This window comes from Phyllobates terribilis, unplaced genomic scaffold (assembly GCF_046119375.1).
Source record: "Phyllobates terribilis strain yellow unplaced genomic scaffold, ASM4611937v1 Scaffold_13__5_contigs__length_258822181, whole genome shotgun sequence".
NCBI classification, from domain to species: domain Eukaryota; kingdom Metazoa; phylum Chordata; class Amphibia; order Anura; family Dendrobatidae; genus Phyllobates; species Phyllobates terribilis.
In genome coordinates, this window is record NW_027362773.1 from 85,288,589 (window position 1) to 85,315,861 (window position 27,273).

General features: G+C 41.4%; 1 protein-coding gene across 1 annotated transcript; it reads left to right on the forward strand.

Moving 5' to 3' along the window:
- Positions 1-418: 418 nt before the first annotated feature.
- Positions 419-24,190, forward strand: SYT13 (synaptotagmin 13). Its single transcript, XM_073658149.1, has 6 exons — positions 419-794; positions 9,364-9,559; positions 13,736-13,867; positions 15,373-15,686; positions 19,760-19,886; positions 22,443-24,190. The coding sequence occupies exons 1-6, from the start codon at positions 600-602 to the stop codon at positions 22,748-22,750; spliced, it is 1,272 nt and encodes a 423-aa protein (XP_073514250.1). The 5' UTR covers positions 419-599; the 3' UTR covers positions 22,751-24,190.
- Positions 24,191-27,273: the final 3,083 nt, after the last annotated feature.

A 27,273-nucleotide genomic window follows, 5' to 3' on the forward strand; every position in this document is an offset into this window, starting at 1 on the left:
ATAAAAAATATTGATGTTTATGTAGTTGAATATAATTATATTGTGTATTATTTTTTATTACAGATGAAGAGATCTATATTAATAAATATAGATGATAAACAAGATATATGTAGGTAATATTATTATCACTATTACAGTATTTGATAGATATTAATAGACATATATAGGTATTTAGGCCTGTGTAGATGTATACATGTAGGTAAAGACAATAACATTATATTATTATTATTATTATCATTATTATTATTATTACAGATGATCCCTTTCTGAGCTCCCGCAGTTGTTCTGTGAGTAGGGTGGTCTTTCTGCCCCGTAGTGCCACGTTGTGGATCCAGTGTGGGTTTCCTGCATTTCTGGCAGAGCTGGAAGTTGTGAGCCCTGGGGCTGATCATGGAGCGCAGGAGTCAGCGGCTCTTTCTATGTGACGTACAGGAGGCGAGACCTCCCTCTTCCCTGGAGAGCCCCTCATCCCGGCTCATTGAGAGAAGCCGCCGCTGATCACACAATCCTCGGCACTTCAGGAACTAGGACGGCAGCATCCGGCGCTGGGGTTGGCAGCAGAGCTGTGCCATGGAGTGACTGTGCCACCCTGACACTGGATGCACCCGGCACCTAACCTCACGATGTTGGCCCCTGCAATAGCTATGGGGGCCACTCTGGGCACTGCCGCTGGCTTCCTTGCTTTGTGCATACTGATATGTTTGTGCAAATATTTGCATAAAAAGAAGAAGCCACCTGACAGCGGGGAGGGCACACCTGTGACCATGGCCAGCGTGCTGCAACCTGGGCAAGTGGTAAGTGGCACAATAGACCTGGTCGGAGATTATGTATCAATAGTGACGTGTGAATGAGACATTTGCTACATTGTTATTGATTGTTGTGATGGGGGTCTGGAGGGGGCGCTGCAGGTGGGTTCAGGGGTGCACCACATACAGCAATGGCACCACACGGATGCAGCAATATACACAAGAGGGAGGGTTACTTCACATGAGAAGTAGCATAAATCCTGACACATTAGTATAACGTCTCCCCTGACATCGCTGCACATTAATGATCCGCTCTCGGTAAGGTAATTAATAATCTAGTGCACATCTGTGAACCCCGCAGAGCTGTGATACTGCATGGGTTAATCAACGTGTGCTGTCCTATAATGATCTGTAGATAGAATGGTACCAGCTGCTTCAGAACATCTTCAATTATTCAAGAGTGTGGCAAGTAGCTGTTGAAAGTCATCAGTGCTGCATGTCCTTAAAAATAATATTGCTGCCAGTGAGATTTTCTATGACCTTAAGATTGAGGACCGCCATTCACAGCTGATAATAAAGATTTGGATTGAGCTGAAAGGCACAGAGAGAAGTTATTAGATTCTGGCTTCCTGCAGTCACCACCAGGGGGAGCTGGGGAGCTTCCTGCATACTATCTTGTTGTATAAACAGCGTCCACTAAGCTTCTTAGCTCCCTCTGGTGGTGGCAGCGAGTAGTCAGGATTTCTTCATTTACCCCTGTGCTAGGCAGGGTGTGTGGAGCTCCATACCAGAAAGTCTCAGTCTATCTAATGTATCATTACTGGGTGAGATGAGCAGCTGCGCTCAGGAGGAGAGAATGAGATTGAAGGATTATGTCACCCTGGATAAAGGGATCCATCATCTACAGAAATATGAGAGTAAAGTGGTGACAAATGCAAACGGAATATCTCTATAAAATCACTTTATCAATCAGCAATCCTTCTATTCACCATCTTTATACATAGAAACACTGACAGGTAAATAAATGGATAGATACAGTCTATAGGACCCAGCAGAGAAGCTTCAGTCCAAAACGTCATCACATGCATGAGCTGATAGATAGATAGATAGATAGATAGATAATAGATAGATAATAGATAGATGATAGATAATAGATAGATAATAGATAGATAGATAATAGATAGATAATAGATAGATAGATAGATAGATAATAGATAGATAGATAATAGATAGATAATAGATAGATGATAGATAATAGATAGATAATAGATAGATAGATAGATAGATAGATAATAGATAGATAGATAATAGATAGATGATAGATAATAGATAGATAATAGATAGATAGATAGATAATAGATAGATAATAGATAGATAGATAGATAATAGATAGATAGATAGATAGATAATAGATAGATAGATAGATACAGTTATATGAAAAAGTTTGGGCACCCCTATTAATCTTAAGCTTAATGTTTTATAAAAATTGGTGTTTTTGCAGCAGCTATTTCAGTTTGATATATGTAATAACTGTTGGACACAGAAATGTTTCTGCCTTGAAATGAGGTTTATTGTACTAACAGAAAATGTGCAATCTGCATTCAAACAAAATTGACAGGTGCATAAGTATGGGCACCATTATCATTTTCTTGTTTTAAATACTCCTACCTACTTTTTACTGACTTACTAAAACACTTTTCTTGGTTTTGTAACCTCATTGAGCTTTGAACTTCAGAGCCAGGTGTATGCAATCATGAGAAAAGCTACTTAAAGTGGCCACTTGCAAGTTGTTCTCCTGTTTGAATCTCCTCTGAAGAGTGGCATCATGGGCTCCTCAAAACAACTGTCAAATGATCTGAAAACAAAGATTATTCAACATAGTTGTTCAGGGGAAGGATACAAAAAGCTGTCTCAGAGATTTAACCTGTCAGTTTCCACTGTGAGGAACATAGTAAGGAAATGGAAGAACACAGGGACAGTTCTTGTTAAGGCCAGAAGAAAAACATCAGAAAGGCAGAGAAGAAGAATGGTGAGATCAGTCAAGGACAATCCTCAGACCACCTCCAGAGAGCTGCAGCATCAACTTGCTGCAGATGGTGTCACTGTGCATCGGTCAACTATACAACGCACTTTGCACAAGGAGAAGCTGTATGGGAGAGTGATGCGAAAGAAGCCGTTTCTGCAAGCACGCCACAAACAGAGGCGGCTGAGGTATCCACAAGCACATTTGGAGAAGCCAATTTCTTTTTGGAAGAAGGTCCTGTGGACTGATGAAACCAAGATTGAGTTGTTTGGTCATACAAAAAGGCGTTATGCATGGCGGCAAAAAAACACAGCATTCCAAGAAAAACACTTGCTACCCACAGTAAAATTTGGTGGAGGTTCCATCATGCTTTGGGGCTGTGTGGCCAATGCCGGCACCGGGAATCTTGTTAAAGTTGAGGGACGCATGGATTCCACTCAGTATCAGCAGATTCTTGACAATAATGTTCAAGAATCAGTGATAAAGTTGAAGTTACGCAGGGGATGGATCTTTCAGCAAGACAATGATCCAAAACACCGCTCCAAATCTACTCAGGCATTCATGCAGAGGAACAATTACAATGTTCTGGAATGGCCATCCCAGTCCCCAGACCTGAATATCATTGAACATCTGTGGGATCATTTGAAGAGGGCTGTCCATGCTCGGCGACCATCAAACTTAACTGAACTGGAATTGTTTTGTAAAGAGGAATGGTCAAAAATACCTTCATCCAGGATCCAGGAACTCATTAAAAGCTACAGGAAGCGACTAGAGGCTGTTATTTTTGCAAAAGGAGGATCTACTAAATATTAATGTCACTTTTCTGGTGGGGTGCCCATACTTATGCACCTGTCAAATTTTGTTTGAATGCAGATTGCACATTTTCTGTTAGTACAATAAACCTCATTTCAAGGCAGAAACATTACTGTGTCCAACAGTTATTACATATATCAAACTGAAATAGCTGTTGCAAAAACACCAATTTTTATAAAACAATAAGCTTAAGATTAATCGGGGTGCCCAAACTTTTTCATATAACTGTAGATAGATAGATAGATAGATAGATAGATAGATAATAGATAGATGATAGATAGATAGATAGATAGATAGATAATAGATAGATAGATGATAGATAGATAATAGATAGATGATAGATAGATAGATAGATAATAGATAGATAGGTAATAGATAGATAGATAATAGATAGATAATAGATAATAGATAGATAAATAACAGATAGATAATAGATAGATAGATAGATAGATGATAGATAGATAATAGATAGATAATAGATAGATAGATAATAGATAGATAATAGATAGATGATAGATAGATAAATAACAGATAGATCGATAGATAGATAATAGATAGATAGATAATAGATAGACAGATAATAGATAGATAGATTGATAGATGATATATAGATAATAGATAGATGATAGATAGATAGATAATAGATAGATAGATAGATAGATAATAGATAGAGAATAGATAGATGATAGATAGATAATAGATAGATAGATAATAGATAGATAGATAATAGATAGATGATAGATAATAGATAGATAGATAATAGATAGATGATAGATAGATAATAGATAGATAGATAGATAGATAATAGATAGATGATAGATAGATAATAGATAGATAATAGATAATAGATAGATAGATAATAGATAGATAGATAATAGATAGATAATAGATAGATGATAGATAGATAATAGATAGATAATAGATAGATAGATAATAGATAGATGATAGATAGATAGATAATAGATAGATAATAGATAGATAGATAGATAGATAGATAGATAATAGATAGATGATAGATAGATAGATAGATAATAGATAGATAGATAATAGATAGATAGATAATAGATAGATAGATAATAGATAGATAATAGATAATATATAGATAGATAATAGATAGATAGATAGATAATAGATAGATAGATAGATAATAGATGGATAGATAATATATAGATAGATAGATAGATAGATAGATAATAGATAGATAGATAGATAGATAATAGATAGATAATAGATAGATAGATAATAGATAGATAGATAGATAGATGATAGATAGATAGATAATAGATAGATAATAGATAGATAGATAGATAATAGATAGATAGATAATAGATAGATAATAGATAGATAGATAGATAATAGATAGATAGATAATAGATAGATAATAGATAGATAGATAATAGATAGATAATAGATAGATAGATAGATAGATGATAGATAGATGATAGATAGATAGATGATAGATAATAGATAGATAGATAGATAATAGATGGATAGATAATATATAGATAGATAGATAATAGATAGATAGATAGATAATAGATAGATAATAGATAGATAGATAGATAATAGATAGATAGATAGATGATAGATAGATAGATAATAGATAGATAATAGATAGATAGATAGATAATATATAGATAGATAGATAGATAGATAATAGATAGATAGATAGATAATAGATAGATAATAGATAGATAGATAGATAGATAGATAGATAGATAGATAGATAGATAGATAGATAGATAATAGATACTGTAGATATCTGGGGAGCAGCCATTGCAGATATTCGTTCAGTAGTATTTCCAGTCTCCAGTCCTTCGGCTTCTCCCGGTTTGAACCATTATAAATTATCCATTGTGCATCACACGCCTGAGAAATTTCACATTTCAGCAAATTCTCTCTGGCCACTTTTTCCTCTGACCCCAGGAGGACGCGTCTCGCTGCCGACCCTTCCTGTAAAACTCTGCTCAGATATAGACAGAAACTGTTCTGAGGCCATAAAGTAACCAAGCACCATGGGGAAGAGATGACGATTCAGAGAGGAGCAGGGCAGCAGGGTCTCCCCGGGTAGAGAGGAGCAGGGCAGCAGGGTCTCCCGGGTAGAGAGGAGCAGGGCAGCAGGGTCTCCACGGGTAGAGAGGAGCAGGGCAGCAGGGTCTCCACGGGTAGAGAGGAGCAGGGCAGCAGGGTCTCCACGGGTAGAGAGGAGCAGGGCAGCAGGGTCTCCATGGGTAGAGAGGAGCAGGGCAGCAGGGTCTCCACGGGTAGATAGGAGCAGGGCAGCAGGGTCTCCCCTGGTAGAAAGAAGCAGGGCAGCAGGGTCTCCCCGGGTAGAGAGGAGCAGGGCAGCAGGGTCTCCCCGGGTAGAGAGCAGCAGGGCAGCAGGGTCTCCCCGGGTAGAGAGGAGCAGGGCAGCAGGGTCTCCCCGGGTAGAGAGGAGCAGGGCAGCAGGGTCTCCCCGGGTAGAGAGGAGTAGGGCAGCAGGGTCTCCCCGAGTAGAGAGGAGTAGGGCAGCAGGGTCTCCACGGGTAGAGAGGAGCAGGGCAGCAGGGTCTCCACGGGTAGAGAGGAGCAGGGCAGCAGGGTCTCCACGGGTAGAGAGGAGCAGGGCAGCAGGGTCTCCACGGGTAGAGAGGAGCAGGGCAGCAGGGTCTCCACGGGTAGAGAGGAGCAGGGCAGCAGGGTCTCCACGGGTAGAGAGGAGCAGGGCAGCAGGGTCTCCACGGGTAGAGAGGAGCAGGGCAGCAGGGTCTCCCCTGGTAGAAAGAAGCAGGGCAGCAGGGTCTCCCCGGGTAGAGAGGAGCAGGGCAGCAGGGTCTCCCCGGGTAGAGAGCAGCAGGGCAGCAGGGTCTCCCCGGGTAGAGAGGAGCAGGGCAGCAGGGTCTCCCCGGGTAGAGAGGAGCAGGGCAGCAGGGTCTCCCCGGGTAGAGAGGAGTAGGGCAGCAGGGTCTCCCCGGGTAGAGAGGAGTAGGGCAGCAGGGTCTCCCCGAGTAGAGAGGAGTAGGGCAGCAGGGTCTCCCCGGGTAGAGAGGAGCAGGGCAGCAGGGTCTCCCCGGGTAGAGAGGAGCAGGGCAGCAGGGTCTCCCCGGGTAGAGAGGAGCAGGGCAGCAGGGTCTCCCCGGGTAGAGAGGAGCAGGGCAGCAGGGTCTCCCCGGGTCAGGGCAGCCATGGTACTTCTCCTTCTGCCTGATATCTTCAGACCTTAAGACTGCAATATCCATGTCAGATATTGCAGAATCATACAAGTAGGTTAAGATAAAAAACAATTTGCTTTATTTCTAAAAACGTCGCCACTCTTGACATCAGGCCGTGTCTGGTATTGCAGTTAAATGTTTTTTGAATTTAACACAATACCAGTCATAACCTATGAACAGGGGTGGCGCTCTCCGTGGACTGTTCTCTTCATGTTTTTTTCTATTATCTTCTGCTATTATCTCATGCATTACGGGAGATAAAACAAATCAGTGCGGCACGTAAGTCCCTCTTTTTGTTCCATTTTGGACAGTAGGATTAATGTATATTATTTTCTATGCTCATCCAATAATCTAGAATATTTGATTTTCTTTAGAAATTTGAAGCAATAAAATATGAAATGTTTCCTGCAGCCGCCACTAGGTGGAGCTCATTGAACTCTTTGACTCTTTATGAATCTTTAAACAGGTAGCTCCCCCTAGTGGTGATTACATATATACTAGATTTTTAGCCATTAAGATTGCTGTGCAAAGAAGGCATTGGGATAAATTCAGTGGTAGACCCTCTTAAATCATGTACCCCACTATAGTGAAGGCAGACAGTATTTGCAGTGGTTGCACTGTTGCCCATATACATATGAGGTGTTCTGGTCAATTATCCACAAGAATAAAATCTATTAAAGTATGTGAAAGTAGTTTGCAGTCTACACATAGCAGGGGGGGTCACATTTTGGTATTTTCAGATTATGAAGAGACTCTCCTAGTATCTTATATAACATTTCCCTTATTGTGATGTCAATAACCCACCACTAGGGGGAGCTCACTAGATAAAGAAGTATACAGTTAACTGAAAGAGATACTATACTATCAAGCAACTTTTTAGAATAACTGTCCTGTGTGTACATGACGAAAGACACTACATCTGGCCATTATATGACTTGCATTCTGCATTTTCATTAGTTTTCCCCTCTGTACCTCTCTCTTGATTTTCAATTGACTCTAAGCTGGAGGGTGCAGACTAGCTGCTATGATGTCTCCCATGCACAGCACCACACAGAGATGGATCCCTGCTCTTCATTCCATAGTTAGCACACAGAAACAGCATGGAGGTATATACAGTAGCACTGAGCAATGTAGATGTGAATCCAGCTGTGGAGTGAGGTAAAAGGCTTGTTAGAAAGCTCAGCACAATCTTTGTGTCTCCGCCTGCTTGTTTTCTCACTTTGTTACTCGCTGCTCCGATCCCTTCCCCTTTCCATGGAGCAGGTGTGACCTGACACCGCAGTGTGCAGGCCGTCCGTCTTGACTTGAGCAAGACAGAGTTGTGCAGCTTTTTTAGAATGAATAATGAGTTCAGGAGGCAGGAGGGAGTAGAAGAAGTGGCTCATAAGTGGAGAAAGAAGCAGAATCCTCTGATAAGATATATTACAAAGTTTCTTATATTTGCCTTTACTACTGATTAACGCAGAGTTTGTTGAAATACAGTTCTAATCTAACAATATAGAGACTTGGAACGTTAGCTCAAGGACCTTATCATTTTAGGATCTGTGGGCCCTAGCAGTCAGACTCCCTACCCCCACTACCCATGTGAGATGCCATTAGTCCTGTTCACATGTCCGTTTATGATTTCTGTTTTTCGGTTCCACTTAGAATCAGAAAATTAAATGGATACACGGAATAATCATACTGTGCATTCCCAAATAATTCAGACGGAATTATTATCAGGTTGGAAGTAAAAGTTCTGCATGCACGGTCTAAATGGAGCAGATAAACGGAAGTGTGAACAGAGCCTTAGATGTGAATGTATATATTTACTTTTATAGCGCCATTATATTCTGCAGCACTTTACAGATATTGTCATCATCTCTGTCCCCATTGGGGCTCACAATCTACATTCCCTATCAGTTTGTCTTTGGAGTGTGGGAGGAAACCGGAGAACCCGGAGGAAACCCACGCAAACACGGGGAGAACATACAAACTCCTGGCAGATGTTGTCCTTGGTGAGATTTGAACCGAGGACCCTAGTTCTGCTAAATTACAGTGCTAACCACTGAGCCACCCTACAGTGCAAATTAATGAGCCACCCTACAGTGCTAACCACTGAGCCACCCTACAGTGCTAACCACTGTGTCACCATACAGTGCTAACCACTGAGTCACCATACAGTGCTAACCACTGAGCCACCTTACAGTGCTAACCACTGAGTCAACATACAGTGCTAACCACTGAGTCACCATACAGTGCTAACCACTGAGTCACCATACAGTGCTAACCACTGAGTCGCTGGGCAGTGCTAACCACTGTGTCATCAGGCAGTGCTAATCACTGAGTCACTGTACAGTGCTAACCACTCAGTCACCGGGCAGTTCTAACCACTGAGTCACTGTACAGTGCTAACCACTGAGTCACCGGACAGTGCTAACCACTGAGCCACTGGGCTGCCCTAAAGATACATTGTATTACAAATATATACTGTATTCAGAACATTTCAGAATTTTCTGCGTGTATAACCCTTCCGTCCGCGGCGTCTCTCTTTCATCTTCCTCTCTCTTCCGTCGCTCATCTCTCTTCCTTCCATCTCTCCCATCAGATGAACGTCTACAGATGCACTGAGCCGGTTCAGCCACAGGCAAAGCTTCGCTTCCCGCACATCATTTCCACCAAGCAGACGTCCCCGGAGATCGTCAATTGCAAAGACCAAGCTTTGAAGATTTCAGAGAACGACCAGAAAGATGCAAAGGATGAGAACAAACCAGTGGAAACGATCTCCGGAGGTTTAGTCTCAGGTGCGAGAATGGGGACATGGAAGTTCTTAAAGTGATATTAACCATGTAGCTAAACGTTAAAGGGATTGTCTTGTGTCTTCACTCTTTTCTATGTGCAGTGTGAGAGCGTTGGGACTTTATCGATGGTGGGGAGAGAGGGTCCTCACTTGATGAAACAATCCCTTTAGTTTGTATTTATAGAACTTTCTATGGTGGAGACCCCAGGGTACATGCGACACCTAATGCAAATATTAAAACTTGTGACCAGAATGTGCCCAGAGGAGACAATAAGACGTCTTTTGGCAAAAACTGGAATTACCTGTTGTTGGTAAAACAGGATATAGTTAGCATGTAATGCGCTGGGGGCACATCTAATATATATAATTGTCTTATCCCGTCTGTCTGTCTGTCTGTCCTTCTGTCCAAGAAATCCCGCGTCGCTGATTGGTCCGGCCACGGCCAATCAGCGACGCAGCATTTCAGAAAAAGATGGCGGGCGTTAGCGGCTCATCTGCCGCACGGAGGTCAGCGGTGATGCAGCCGGGAGATGCAGCTGGCTGCTCGCAGCATACGTCCCCCGAACAGAGGCGCCGCTGACCTCCATGCGGCTACCGTCGGGAGATCAGCACCCGGCGCAATACTTACCCCTCCCCGTGCCTCCGCAGCAGGTCCTGTGTCTTCCGCAGCAGCTTTGTGACGTCTCAGGTCAGAGGGCGCGGTGACATCTTTACACCACGCTCTCTCCTGACCGATCACAGCGCACAGCGGGAAGATGCCGGCTACTCTGGAGTCCGGAGCAGCATCTGAGGAGTGAGGTGAGTATTGTTTTGTTTTTTTTTATTGTATGGGGGCCATAGGGCATTAAACGGTGGGGTGGGGGTGTGTGACATCGTGGAGGGGCCATTATAAGCAAGGGGGGGATGTGACATCATGCATGGGGCATTATATAGGGGGGATGTGACTTCCTGCATGGGGCATTATATAGGGGGGGATGTGACATCCTGCATGGGGCATTATATAGGGGGGGGATGTGACATCCTGCATGGGGCATTATTCTGCTTGGGGCATTATAAGGGAGGGGGGATGTGACATCCTGCATGGGGCATTATATGGGGGTGGGGGGAGTGACATCCGGCATGGGGCATTATAAGGAAGGGGGGGATGTGACATCCTGCATGGGCCATTATATGGGGGGGAGTGACATCCTGCATGGGGCATTATAAGGCAGGTAGATGCTCCCCGGTCCTCACTAACACGGTTCGCTGATTGGTCGCAGCCACCGGGCACGAACAAGCAGCGATATCGGCGCCAAATTTAAACACGGTCTCCAGCCAATTGGCGTCAGATTTAAAATAAGTACGCCACCGTCGGGAGACATATTCTAGAATACCCGATGCGTTAGAATCGGGCCACCATCTAGTACTTTATATTCTTCCTACATGCACCATGCTGTAACCCAATTCTCAGGTTAGCAAGTGGAAAATCCATTGTAAAATAAGAACTATATACCTTTCTTACTATCATACTCATAGAAGGCACATTCTTTGTGACTAATTGTAAGTATAGTTTATTATTATAGAAGTCTGAGCTACAAATCCTCTGCAAAACTACAGCAAAATGATAAAATTCTGTCTGCCTGCAAACACTACTAGGGGGAGCTCAATGAAGTTGGCTTTATTTAGTGCAATAGCAAGTAAGTAAGCTTTAAGCTCCCTCTAGTGGTGGCTACAGACAGACACAAAGTTTTATGATTGATCATTTAGCCTTAAATAGGGTACTTGAAGCATTTAATTATTTAACACAATAAAAAAAAAGTAAATTCACCTAAAAAGGGGTTGAACAAGCTGATAAAAAGCCCACCTTAACTTTGTAATGAGCCAATTATGGCCACAGCCTGCCCAAGAAAAGTGTAGTTAATATAGACAATAATTTAAAAAATGCTAAATCGGTCAACCTCAGCTTGTCGATGGTTGCCAGAATATTTTATTTTACCGAAAAAAAGCAAAATAAGTAAGACTAGAAGAAAGGTAATACACGTGTGACAAAGATGTTTATGAGATAGATTCGGGATCCTGATTCATCTGCTGAAGAATAAGACTTTCTCGCCGGCTGACGCTGTGGATTCAGGTCTTGTCGGGGTCCGAACTGCGTGCACTTACACTGGAGGAGAGCCCTCCTGAGATCATAGCACTTGGTGATACTTTGTATCAATGTGATGACACTCCAACTTGCAAAGAAACTCCATTACTATGGCACATCCTTAAAGGGAAACTCCGTTTTGTTGTTTGATCTGCAATATTAAAAGGGTAACTGACGACCCAAAGTTTGGGAAACATGCAGCTGTGACTGATCTCCTCTATCAGGCAGGTATTAATGATATTCCAGGAGAGAACAAAGTCTGGGGATAATGACTGTGGATCTGAGCGCTGTGCACTCCCAAGTGTAATAGAGGATGATGGGAGTCATTGTGGAAAGAAGTAGTAGTACAGTGCTGGCCAAAAGTATTGGCACCCCTGCAATTCTGTCAGATAATACTCAGTTTCTTCCTGAAAATGATTGCAATCACAAATTCTTTGGTCTTATTATCTTCATTTAATTTGCTTGCTAGGAAAAAACACAAAAGAGAATGAAGCAAAAATCAAATCATTGATCATTTCGCACAAAACTGCAAAAAAGGGCCAGACAAAAGTATTGGCACCCTCAGCCTAACACTTGGTTGCACAACCTTTAGCCAAAATAACTGCGAACAACCGCTTCCGGTAACCATCAATGAGTTTCTTACAATGCTCTGCTGCAATTGTAGACCATTCTTCTTTGGCAAACTGCTCCAGGTCCCTGATATTTGAAGGGTGCCTTCTCCAAACTGCCATTTTGAGATCTCTCCACAGGTGTTCTATGGGATTCAGGTCTGGACTCATTGCTGGCCACCTTAGAAGTCTCCAGTGCTTTCTCTCAAACCATTTTATAGTGCTTTTGGAAGTGTGTTTTGGGTCATTGTCCTGCTGGAAGACCCATGACCTCTGAGGGAGACCCAGCTTTCTCACACTGGGCCCTACATTATGCTGCAAAATTTGTTGGTAGTCTTCAGACTTCATAATGCCATGCACACGGTCAAGCAGTCCAGTGCCAGAGGCAGCAAAGCAACCCCAAAACATCAGGGAACCTCCGCCATGTTTGACTGTAGGGACCGTGTTCTTTTCTTTGAATGCCTCTTTTTTTTCCTGTACACTCTATGTTGATGCTTTTTCCCAAAAAGCTCTACTTTTGTCTCATCTGACCAGAGAACATTCTTCCTAAACGTTTTAGGCTTTCTCAGGTAAGTTTTGGCAAACTCCAGCCCGGCTTTTTTATGTCTCGGGGTAAGAAGTGGGGTCTTCCTGGGTATCCTACCATACAGTCCATTTTCATTCAGATGCCGGCAGATAGTACGGGTTGACACTGTTGTACCCTCGGACTGCAGGGCAGCTTGAACTTGTTTGGATGTTAGTCGAGGTTCTTTATCCACCATCCGCACAATCTTGCGTTGAAATCTCTCGTCAATTTTTCTTTTCCGTCCACATCTAGGGAGGTTAGCCACAGTGCCATGGACTTTACACTTCTTGATGACACTAAGCACGGAAGACACAGGAACATTCAGGTCTTTGGAGATGGACTTGTAGCCTTGAGATTGCTCATGCTTCCTCACAATTTGGTTTCTCAAGTCCTCAGACAGTTCTTTGGTCTTCTTTCTTTTCTCCATGCTCAATGTGGTACACACAAGGACACAGGACAGAGGTTGAGTCAACTTCAATCCATGTTAACTGGCTGCAAGTGTGATTTAGTTATTGCCAACACCTGTTAGGTGCCACAGGTAAGTTACAGGTGCTGTTAATTACACGAATTAGAGAAGCATCACATGAGTTTTCAAACAGTGCCAATACTTTTGTCCACCCCCTTTTTTAGGTTTGGTGTGGAATTATATCCAATTTGGCTTTAGACAAATTAAATGAAGAGAATAATACTAAAGAATTTGTGATTGCAATCATTTTCAGGAAGAAGCTGAGTATTATCTGACAGATTTGCAGGGGTGCCAATACTTTTGGCCACCACTGTATAATCTATCATTCTCTATAATATCCATTATGTATCTGTCTATCTATCATGTATCTATATATTATCTATCTATATATTAATTATCTATTATCTTTCGATCTCCAGACCAGATCCCCAATAACTCTCCTGATCGTGAGGATGATGAGAAGCTGAGCCCTTTTCTTCACGCGCCAAAGCTGCGCTATTCTCTGGGGTACGACCGTCAGACGACAGAGTTATGTGTGTCTTTCCTTGAAGGTAAATATATTTATTCATGATATGCGATGAATTTTCATTATATGTAAATAAGGAGACCCAAGTAAGAGTATAGACATGTGTGGATCCTCCATATTAATATTCAGCGATCCTTCCTAGGGGTCTTCTAGTTCTTCACAGCTGTATATTCATGGATGCGCCTGTAACACAGGAAAGTATCCCAGCCTGCCGGTTTATGGCAGCAGATGTGTCAGACACATTTTCTTGTGGACGCCATGTTAAACTGTTCCACTGGATCTGAAAAATATGTGAATCAGTGCCGCACGTTCTTAGGTTGCGTCTGTATTGCAGCTACAAACATGGACAAAATGCACGTGTTCTGAAAGAAAATTAATTTTGCTATTGTGTTTAATTAAAAAATGTTCTGCCATTTTGGCTTTTCTTGGCTCTTAGTTTCCCTGCACAGTGTTGGCTACAGAATGAGTTAACTGAGAATCTGTCAGTGAGCTTATTCTGGGAATTTTTTTAAAGGGGTTATCTAGGACTAAGTATTTTTTTTTTACTATGGGCCTAAGAACTAACAGGCAGGTAGTTGCTAACTGCCTGCCTGTTGTGTCCTACGCTGGTCTCTGCCATCACAGACCGCTCCTGCCTGCAATTCAGAGGCTTCTCTTCTGCTCTGCTCTGTTGACAAGGCGAGACTGCTGACGTTATGGTAACTACAGGAACCTGGCTGTCAATCAGCAAGACATTGGTAGCCATGACCCGTCAACAGAGCAGCCGGAAAGGAGAAGAGCAGCCGAATCGCCCCCAGGGTAAAACAACCCCTTTATATCTTTTATGTCTTTTTCTGAACTCATTTGTACTGATTTTTTTTTTTTTTATCGCAGACTACATCAAAGTTGAAGTGAACTTTGATGTGGACATAAATCAACTGAAATTAGCATAAAAAAAGAAATAAGAGAGTTACAAACTCCCTGTCAAGAAGCTCACTGATGGATCCTCAGTATACTCATTCTGTGCAGAAAAACTAAAGAATGTGTAAAAGCCAAACTTTTTAATGAAAACCAATTGCAAAAATTGTTTTCAGCTCACAGTACATGCATTTAAGTTAAAAAAAAAAGTTAATTACCCAAAAGAAGTTCACATAATGTAAGATGAACCAATACTAGACGGACTCTTAGGAGTCACAACTATCAACCAATCATATGCAGCTTCAGACACTCACAGCCAATCACAAACTGAGAAAGTTTCCTGTAACTAAAAGTCAACTTCTGGTTGGTTTTCCCTGCTCCCTCTGTATCTAGCACACAAGGGGGCAGGAAGCTGAGATTTGGGGAGCTGTTCTCTAGTATCCTCATATTACCTTTTTACCTGCCCCTCTAATCTGACTGGTAATATTTTAATGCATACGATGCGGAGAAAAAGAGTAAGCCCTTAACCCTTAAAGGGCGATTTTTACAGGGTGTGAATAATTTTGCAAAAATCCATATTTTTTTAAATCTTGGTAAAAAAAAAACTTTTAACCCTATGTTGATATATTGCAGCTGTAGGTGTGTTGCTGCCAGGAGAGGAGGATTGTGGGAGTCACTGCTACGTCCTGGGCGCATTAAATACTCATCATGGCCAGACAGAGGCGCAAACAGCACTTGTAAAAAGAAAGGCCCACACTTTGTGGGAAGAAGCTCTGCTCTTCCCTCTGAAGGAGGAGGACAGAGCCGATGCCACCTTGACCCTCACCCTGAGAAATTGCGATCGCTTCTCTCGACATCAGGTGGCTGGAGAAATCACCCTGAGCCTGGCTAACGTGGGCATCCCGTTTGGCACAGCACGATGGGTGGACCTCAGGGCCCCAGAAAAGGTGGAGAAAGTTCAACTTATTTCTAAAGTTTATGTTAAAATATGAAATATTGCAGTTTAAGTGTGCTGACATCTAGTGGCTAAGCAAGATATTGCAGAATTTTTTTTAAAAAAATCTCACTTTACAGCCTGCAGTAAAGCTGAATGTGGTCACAGCACTATTTGTGAATCTCACGGACCCGGAAAAGTTGGAGAAAGTGACAGATATTTCTTAACTTTATGCTAAAATATGAAATATTGCAGTTTTCACATATGCTGACATCTAGTGGCTAAACACAATATTGCAGACTTCTAAAAGAAAAAAGTTTCTCACTTTACAGCCTGCAGTAAAACTGAATGGGGTCACCTGGTTATAAGTAGACAAAAGAGGGTTAGTAGCATAATGGCTCGTCCGGAGATGTAGATATGGCCAGCGTTAGAATAGCAATGTCGCCGAGCGAGATGGGTGATCTAAGTAGGACTGGGGATGTCACAGAGGTAAATGGGATAAATGTTTAGGGTGGAGAAATATCTTAAAGGGAAATGATCATTCAAAAATTACCTATTCTTTAAGTCAGGTTTTTTGTTTCGTGTATTTTTTTGAAAATTTTTGGCAATATTTTTTTTCATATAACAATCTGTAATAAATTAAATTGGTAATTAGTAATCTTGCCATTTTCACACTGGCCACTGGGGCTATTTTAGACTCATACTTCCTGTAATTTCTAGAAGAGTTTTCAGCAGTTTTGTTATCATCAGAGACAGGATTGACAGATAACACCAGGATTACATGATAGCTCCTCTATATACAGCTGATAACACAGCATCCACCATTCACAATAGGTGATGTCACAGCTCACCCCCTCCTCCTCCTGTACAATGACTGATAACACCTCTACATAGAGTAGATAACACAGGATCCACCATTCACAATAGTTGATGTCACAGCTCACCTCCTCCTCCTGTACAATGACAGATAACACCTCTATATACAGTAGATAACACAGAATCCACCATTCACAATAGGTGATGTCACAGCTCACCTCCTCCTCCTGTACAATGACTGATAACACCTCTATATACAGTAGATAATACTGGATCCACCATTCACAATAGGTGATGTCACAGCTCACCTCCTCCTCCTGTACAATGACTGATAACACCTCTATATAGAGTAGATAACACAGGAATCGGCATTCACAATAGCTGATGTCACAGCTCACCTCCTCCTCCTGTACAATGACTGATAACACCTCTATATACAGTAGATAACACAGGATCCATCATTCACAATAGGTGATGTCACAGCTCACCTCCTCCCCCTCCTGTACAATGACTGATAACACCTCTATATACACTAGATAACACAGGATCCACCATTCACAATAGGTGATGTCACAGCTCACCTCCTCCCCCTCCTGTACAATGACTGATAACACCTCCCCCTGCTCCGTCTCCCTTCACAATGATTTTTGCACATGCTCATTAGATGCTTCAATAGAAAAGATAGGGTCAGAGTCAAGATTTTAATGTTATTTTTTATTTGAAATACAGATTGTGATATGTAAAAAAAAACATTGTCAATTAAAAAAAAAAAATCTTCTAACATAAAAACCTGATTTAAACAATATGAGATATACTGATGATACATTTCCGGTAACACAATAGGTTTACCCGCCGTCCTAGCCATTGCTGACCCCAATCACACACTCAGCTCTGCTACATCTGTGAGTAATAGCAGGTACCAGTTTGCAGACAGATGTGAATTAATCAGCAGATCTCATTACTGAGGCAGAAGACGTCAGCAGATCGGCGATAACGCGCAACACAAGAACTCTATGAAATACAGCAGCAAATGATGAGTCAGTGCAGCCGTGGAGGAGCAGCATGCAGTCTGCACTGCGCCCTAGATTACAGATGAAGCATCTCCCTGCGTCATGCAGGATCTGGTGGAGTGGTCTTTAGTGCCGATTATTACTGAATCACTGGTGCTGGGGGGAGGGGAGACGGCTCCTGCAGCTATTCTTAGCACCGCTCATGCGCCCCCCCATCCTCACCTTCATATTCTCCTGATGTCAGGGAATTTATGGAAAGTAGACAAAGAGAAATGTTCAGATCGGCTTCGTGCACCTGTGCGATGATCAGAGGCGCAGCCTTTACAGCCGCTTATTCCCATTTATACCGTATGAATTCTAAGGTGAATTACCGCAGATGTTTGTAGGTGGTGAAACCAAAATATCAAATTAATATTGTTGTCTGCACGAGGCAAAGAAGAGGATGTCATACGCCCGGACGGCGGGGTGTGGCGGCATGCACCGGCATAGGGAAGCCTGATTTGGGGCATGTACAGGGCCAGCAGGAGGTTTGTTATAATCAGTCATACAGTGCCTAAATAATACAACCAAAGAGTGCCCACATAATACATTCATACAGTGTCCAAATTATATAACCAGAGTGTGCTTAAATAATTCAATAATGCAGTGTCAAAATAATTCAGGGTCTTAATAATACAACTATATACTGCGCAACTAAAACAACCAAAGAGTGTCCACATAATACAGTCATACAGTATTCAAATTATATAACCAGAGTGTGCCCAAATAATACACTCATACAGTGTCCAACTAATACAATCATACAGTGTCCAAATAATACACTCATACAGTGTCCAACTAATACAATCATACAGTGTCCAAATAATACACTCATACAGTGTCCAACTAATACAATCATACAGTGTCCAAATAATACAACCATACAGTGTCCAAACTAATACAACCATACAGTGTCCAAATAATACAACCATACAGTGTCCAACTAATACAATCATACAGTGTCCAAATAATACACTCATACAGTGTCCAACTAATACAATCATACAGTGTCCAAATAATATACTCATACAGTGTCCAACTAATACAATCATACAGTGTCCAACTAATACAATCATACAGTGTCCAACTAATACAATCATACAGTGTCCAAATAATACACTCATACAGTGTCCAACTAATACAATCATACAGTGTCCAACTAATACAATCATACAGTGTCCAAATAATACAACCATACAGTGTCCAAATAATACAACCATACAGTGTCCAACTAATACAATCATACAGTCTCCAAATAATACAATCATACAGTGTCCAAATAATACAACCATACAGTGTCCAACTAATACAATCATACAGTGTCCAAATAATACAATCATACAGTGTCCAAATAATACAACCATACAGTGTCCAAATAATACAACCATACAGTGTCCAAACTAATATAACCATACAGTGTCCAAATAATACAACCATACAGTGTCCAAACTAATATAACCATACAGTGTCCAAATAATACACTCATACAGTGTCCAAATAATACAACCATACAGTGTCCAAATAATACACTCATACAGTGTCCAACTAATACAACCATACAGTGTCCAACTAATACAATCATACAGTCTCCAAATAATACAATCATACAGTGTCCAAATAATACAACCATACAGTGTCCAACTAATACAATCATACAGTCTCCAAATAATACAATCATACAGTGTCCAACTAATACAACCATACAGTGCCCAGGAATGGGAATAATACAAGCAGACAGTGTACAAACTAAAAGTCATATAGCACCCAAATAATATTACCATATGGTGCAAACATAATACAATGTTACACAGCCAAATAATACAAATAGTGCATAAATAATACAACCATTCAGTGCCCAAAAACCACAATCATACAGTGCCAGGATAATACAACCATACATTGTCTAAATAAACTAGAAAATGTAGCAACATCCTGAGGTACTAAGTTTGGGCACCAAGAAAAGGATTGGAGTTATCAAAATTTACCTTTTTTATCCATCGCTATTTGTCCTCTAATTGCATCCAAAGCTGCATTCAGAATCCTGCAGATTTGTGGTTAAAGGTCAAATTTACACTAGATATAATGCTGACTGTTTCCATGTTGAATTGGCAGAACTGTGAATGCAGCTCTATGTGTGATTGGAGGGAACATCTAGATTTACAGAGTAAAGCAGTGAGGTCGTTCTCATGTGCGCGTCTTACTGTACGTTCTTCATCCTCAGAACACGGACTCATCCGGTGAGGTCCTCCTGTCTATGAGTTATCTTCCAGCTGCCAATCGCCTCATCGTGGTGCTGATTAAAGCCCGAAATATACATTCTGATCAGAGCAATGACCTCATGGGCAAAGGTAAGGGGACAGCTGCTCATTATTGGGCTCTACTTGAACATTTTTAAATATACTTAATAGGAACTAGCTGTAATACCAGGCAAAACCATTAATTAGAGTGGCGCTGTTCTGTAAGCCAGATACAATTTCTTTAATGGGGCCGATTCTTGTAACAAATGCTTCCTGCCTGACCACATATGACTAAATCTTCTGTGGGGGGCCTTAGCGTGAACACGGCCTCTTGCACAGAGTGCCAAGCTGGTGTAAGGAGACTTATAGGCCATGCAATGCTCCTCTGGGAATTTATATATGCAAATAGCCTTTTCAGATGGAAGAGGACTTTATCTCTAACGCCACATAGCAATCCTAAAAGTCAGTATAACAAGCCTTACCACATGACTTAGAATAAGAAGCCAAAACAGAAACTCCATTTGCAGACACGTTTCAGGATACAAACAAAAAGAGAATTGGAGAAACCATAAACCACCAAGTAGAATAAAAAACAATATTTTATTGACAACATGATTAACTTGACTTCCCTTGATAAAGTCGAAAGCGAAACGCGCGTCGAGGTTGCGTGGGACACTTCCATCCTCTCCCTAATATGGGTAAGTCACTACTCCACTAGTCGTACAGTGTTGCCTTTGACACCCAATATGGTACATGCCACTCTCAAGATGTACACTATATACTGTTTATTCTTTTATTACTTACATGTGTGACTCCGTAGATATATACTGATAAAAATTTGTCTGACACGGGTGTCTTTACTCTTCAGCTTTGGCCGCTGTACGATTTGAGATTGCCTTCTGGGTGGAACTCTCCCACGTTCTGTGTTTTTTCCTCCTTTACTTTGAGACCTCTTGTTGGCACTTTGTAATATATATTTTAATCATGTTGTCAATAAAATATTGGTTTTTATTCTACTTGGTGGTTTATGGTTACTCCAATTCCTTTTTGTTTGTATGCTTTACGAGTACTCTGCCTTTCTTTATTTGATTATATACTTCTGTTGGGGAACTATATTACCGATTTTTTGTTCCCAACCACATTTATTGAGTATGTGCAATTTGAATATTTGGATGACATGTTTCAGGGTGTTGCCCCTCTTCAGTGCAAAGCAGGAGATCGGAATTGGCTAGGTGAGAAGTCTCCAATGGCAATTCTAAGGGGGAACGTTTCTCCTTGCGGGGAGTGCCAAGCCGGTGTACATCCAAAGTCCTGTTCCTTCTGACAAGGTTTCTTGCATATCTAAGTTCCCAGAGGAGCATTGCATGGCCTATAAGTCTCCATATACCGGGCCCTCTCCGCAAGGAGAAACATTCCTCCTTACACCCCTAGTCAGAGGCCTCTCACCCAGTCAAATCAGATCTCTTGGCGCATTACATGGCCTATAAGTCTTTTTATGCCGGCTTGTCACTCTCCGAAAGGAATAACGTTCCTCCTTAGACCCCTAGTTACCTAGCCAAATCAGATCTCTTGCTTTGCACCGAGGAGGGGCGACACTCTGAAACATGTGTCTGCAAACGGATTTTCTAATTTGTCTTCTTATCCTAAATTAAGTGGCAAGGCTCGTTAAAGGGTCAATATTGACCTTTAGGGTTGCTACATCCAAAAGGTGGCACCAGAGATAAAGTCTCCTTCCTTCTGAAGAGGCTATTTGCATCTTTAAATCTTCAGTGCAACCTCCCACTTCTCACAGCTGAAAATGTGTTACAATGCATCAGTGCAGTCATCAATCATTTCCTGATAATGTTTCAGCGAATACAAATTGAATCTCAGTTATTGGACACTATAAAAGTTGTACAGTTTTCCAATGTTCTTGCTGTATTAATTTCTGCTCATTTTGTAGAGCTTTGATTGAACCTTCATTGTCTACTTCCAGGGGATACAAATGTGTCCTGGTCGTCTGATGGACACACAGGTTCTGAGCTAATTAATGTAACTATAATGAGCCCTGTCTTTCAGGACAGAGTTTTACTACATTTTGGGGACAAGGTGATATGCTCTTCATTGACTGAAAGTTGTATCTCCTTCCTACAAGTAATTGATGATGGACTCACATCTTTTTTTCTGTGTGTCCCCTCATTATACAGTTCTACAAGTCACTAAGCAAACATCAAATAAACCGAAGTACCAAATGTAATAAAACCCCAAGTGAAGTTTGTGCGCAGAAATCGGAGGCCACGTAGCAAAACTCAGAATGGTCCACACTTTTTTAGACATTTTTAGGTCCTATGTTGATCGCTAGAATAATTTGTTTGTATAGGAAAGCTCTGGTTATAAATTATATAGACAGGAAAGTTTTCTCTACTCACGCAACAGTCGAATGGTTAGGATGGATTTTGTATTGGGTAATATCAAAAATCTTATAATTGACCCCCAGACAAGACGAGCATAAATAAATAAAATGATTTATCATTGTATTTCTTCATGTATCAATTTTTCTTTTTTTTCCTGGAGAACCTCTCTACAGGAACTTTCCACCATCCATAAGGCCAAGTCCAGGGGTTTCCTGCATAGGGACTAAAGTTCGTGCATAAGATCAAGATTATGACCTTTTGTCTCTTTTGGTAGATCTGTTCGTGAAGGTCACTCTGTGGCATCAGACACAAAGGCTCAAGAGGAAACAAAGCAAAAAGGCAAAACACAAAATCAATCCGGTGTGGAATGAGATGATCATGTTCGAGGTGCCACCAGAACTCCTGGGAGAAGTCAGCGTGGAGGTGGGGATGCTCAGTCAGGAGCCTTCTGGGGGACCAAGTCAAGCTCTTGGGTCATGTTATCTGGGGTCAGATCGAACTGGAGCAGGAAAGAATCATTGGCAAGAGATGAGAAGTAATCCCAGGAGACAAATAGCAATGTGGCACCGTTTGCTCCCATGAAAGTCGTCTAGCATCAGATTATACAAGGACCAGTTCATGCCATGATGTCGTTTCAGACTTACCATGGCTTTTTATTTATTGGCCCACCGTCTCATCACCGAAAACAATAAGGAGAAAAGCAAAGATAAGAGGTGTCAAGAAAGAAGAAAAAAATGCAACAAAGTGTTCCCATGTAACAATGTATCATTTTTGTCAGGACTGACTCCAGGTACACATGGAGGAGAGGCTTCACCCACTCTGCTAAGGCTCAGCCAGACCGAATAGGCTCGGGAACTTGTCCAGATCGGCTTGGTGCTGACATTGCCCCTAATTGTCACATTGAACGCTTAGCAAAAATTCCAACTGCTCCTCCTAGGAGGGGCCATAAGACCTCCTCTAGGCTTTCTCACACATTTCCAGGTCAATTATGTATCTCCCACTATATTCCCAAAAGTAACCATTGATTTGAAGCCATATTTTTTTGGAAGATTCTTTTAACCATGAATAATGGCTATGTCTGTGCAATACAAGTAGGGCCATTTAAAGTTTACAAGGGACTGACCATAAATGTTATGCTCCCATTTAGTTAGATGAATCCCTCAATTATGGGCTGATCACAGACTGTCTGGCTCCTAAGATCTCTAGAAATCAGTAGTAATCTGCTGTGGAACAGCAAGTGCTTAATTCCCCTGCAGCGCTATCACTAGGGAAATCAAGCATTATATAATGTGCACTAAAAGCAGTGGGATGTCTGTGTAACAAAGTTACATGCTAGGTCTCTCCAGAGAGAGATGCTCTTTATCCTTTAATATGTGATGGCGATCCCCAAATACTTACATCTTCCTTATATATATTGTTGCAAAGTCAATGGCAGAATACTGGAGGGGAGATATGTTTCACTGAGACTATTGGCTTCAGTGATGTGAAACATGGAAGTTTCTCCTGCACTTTAGGTGCAGAGAGGGTTAATAGCCAGGTTTACAAGGGCATGCTTTACAGGTGGATGGCTAAGTGCTGGGAGGGAAGCCATCCACCCTATCTCCACTCCAGAGTGTGGTTTGGGGCTATAAAGAGCCAGCCTTTTGACTCAGGAGGTGGTCATAGTCTGGAGAAAACCTTCTCCAGAGAGGACCTTGCAGGTGTTGTGCTGAACCATGTGTGATTTACCCTGAGTGGCCGGACCCCAGCCGATATACGGACTGCGCTGCATATTTGTATTTTTGTTTGCCTTTATGTCAAATGGGCTGTGTTTACTTTATGGACTCCGGGTTAGTTTATGATTAGTGTTGATCGAGTATGTTCTGTTCCGAGTATGCTCGGGCCGAGCTCAGAGTATTTACAGCTGCTCGGTGATATGGTTGAATCGCTCCCGTGTGCATGATTTGCAACTGTTTGACAGTTTTATTACATGTCAAGAGAATGCCAAGAGTGTGCAAAGCAGTCATCAAAACAAAAGGTGGCTACTTTGAAGAACCTAGAATATAAGACATATTTTCAGTTGTTTCACACTTTTTTGTTAAGTATATAATTCCATATGTGTTAATTCATAGTTTTGATGCCTTCAGTGTGAATGTACAATTTTCATAGTCATGAAAATACAGAAAAATCTGTAAATGAGAAGGTGTGTCCAAACCTTTGGTCTGTACTGTATATATACGTACATATACAGGGATTATATATATTATATGATGGCAGTCTCAAAATATATACATCATTATCATTTAAAAATAATAATCATTAAAATATATATATATATATATATATATATATATATATATATATATATATATATATATATATACACACAGTATATGTATATACAGTACAGACCAAAAGTTTGGACACACCTTCTCATTTAAAGATTTTTCTGTATTTTCATGACTATGAAAATTGTACATTCACACTGAAGGCATCAAAACTATGAATCAACACTTGTGGAATTATATACTTAACATAAAAGTGTGAAACAACTGAAAATATGTCTTATATTCTAGATTCTTCTAAGTAGCCACCTTTTGCTTTGATGACTGCTTTGCACACTCTTGGCATTCTCTTGATGAGCTCCAAGAGGTAGTCACCGGAAATGGTCTTCAACAATCTTGAAGGAGTTCCCAGAGATGCTTAGCACTTGTTGGCCCTTTTGCCTTCAGTCTGCGGTCCAGCTCACCCCAAACCATCTCGATTGGGTTCAGGTCTGGTGACTTTGGAGACTAGGTCATCTGGAATAGCACCCCATCACTCTCCTTCTTGGTCAAATAGCCCTTACACAGCCTGGAGGTGTGTTTGGGGTCATTGTCCTGTTGAAAAATAAATGATGGTCCAACTAAACGCAAACCGGATGGAATAGCATGCTGCTGCAAGATGCTGTGGTAGGCATGTTGGTTCAGTATACCTTCAATTTTGAATAAATCCCCAACAGTGTCACCAGCAAAGCACCCCCACACCATCACACCTCCTGCTCCATGCTTCACGGTGGGAACCAGGCATGTAGAATCCATCCGTTCACCTTTTCTGCGTCGCACAAAGACACGGTGGTTGGAACCAAAGATCTCAAATTTGGACTCATCAGACCAAAGCACAGATTTCCACTGGTCTAATGTCCATTCCTTGTGTTCTTTAGCCCAAACAAGTCTCTTCTGCTTGTTGCCTGTCCTTAGCAGTAGTTTCCTAGCAGCTATTTACCATGAAGGCCTGCTGCACAAAGTCTCCTCTTAACAGTTGTTGTAGAGATGTGTCTGCTGCTAGAACTCTGTGTGGCATTGACCTGGTCTCTAATCTGAGCTGCTGTTAACCTGCGATTTCTGAGGCTGGTGACTCGGATAAACTTATCCTCAGAAGCAGAGGTGACTCTTGGTCTTCCTTTCCTGGGGCGGTCCTCATGTGAGCCAGTTTCTTTGTAGAGCTTGATGGTTTTTACAACTGCACTTGGGGACACTTTCAAAGTTTGCCCAATTTTTTGGACCGACTGACCTTCATTTCTTAAAATAATGATGGCCACTCATTTTTCTTTACTTAGCTGCTTTTTTCTTGCCATAATACAAATTCTACCAGTCTATTCAGTAGGACTATCAGCTGTGTATCCACCTGACTTCTGCACAACACAACTGATGGTCCCAACCCCATTTATAAGGCAAGAAATCCCACTTATTAAACCTGACAGGGCACACCTGTGAAGTGAAAACCATTTCTGGTGACTACCTCTTGAAGGTCATCAAGAGAATGCCAAGAGTGTTCAAAGCCGTCATCAAAGCAAAAGGTGGCTACTTTGAAGAACCTAGAATATAAGACATATTTTCAGTTGTTTCACACTTTTTTGTTAAGTATATAATTCCACATGTGGTAATTCATAGTTTTGATGCCTTCAGTGTGAATGTACAATTTTCATAGTCATGAAAATACAGAAAAATCTTTAAATGAGAAGGTGTGTCCAAACTTTTGGTCTGTACTGTATATATATATATATATATATTAGCTGTACTGCCTGGCTTCGCCTGGGTTAATAACTGCTGATTGCAAAATAGAATGTGTTAACAAAAATTTATTCTCCACACAAAAGCCACAAAACAAATAGATAGATATGTAATTATTAAAAGGCAAAAACTAAGTTAATAGAAGCATTTCACAACATATATTTCAACACCAGAGATATTCCACACAGATTTAACTAAATTGGCCAAGTAATGTGAAGTAATCTTCTACTCCTTATTCGAGAGCCTTTTGATAAATGACATGCTTAGTTCTTCCTTCAGGTGCAAACACGAACAGATTTTTGGCTGCTCCAACTCTTGAACAGGCCACATAAAGTTGACCATGAGAAAAGCATGGAGATTGTAAATCGATTCCAGCTACTCTCGAGGACTGTCCCTGAGCCTTGTTGATGGACTTAGTAAATGCCGGTCGAACAGGAAACTGGAGGCGCTTAAAATCAAAAGGCAAATCCGATGGAATGAGAGGAATTGTTGGAATGAAAACATCTTCTCCTGTGGCACATCCTGCCAAAATGGTTGCCTCAATTACATGTGGAAACAGGTTCTTAATCAAGAGTCTTGTTCCATTACACAGCTTTGGTGGATCCAAATGTCTCCATAGCAGAATAGGTGCTCCAGGTTTTAGAAAGAGGTTGTGAGGAGGAAGTAGTCCTTGTGCTTTGTTATTCTGAGAATGTCCTTTGTTGCCTATATTAACCAATCACAGCTCAGATTAATTAACTGTAGCAGAATAGAAGCTGAGCTGTGATTGGTTGCTATTGGCAGCCTGATAAATCTTTGTGAGATGCGTTTTGTATGTGCTGAGGGTGGTATATGTGTTCAAGCACGTGGTAGTGTGTGGGGCATTTTGTGTGTGTGTTCATATCCCCGTGTGTGGTGAGTATGAGTATCCCATGTCGGGGCCCCACCTTAGCAGCTGTATGGTATATACTCTTTGGGGCCATCGCTCTCATTCTTTAATTCTCCCTTGTTCACATGTGGCAGCTGTCAATTTGCCTCCAACACTTTTCCCTTCACTTTTTCTCCATTATGTAGATAGGGGCAAAATTGTTTGGT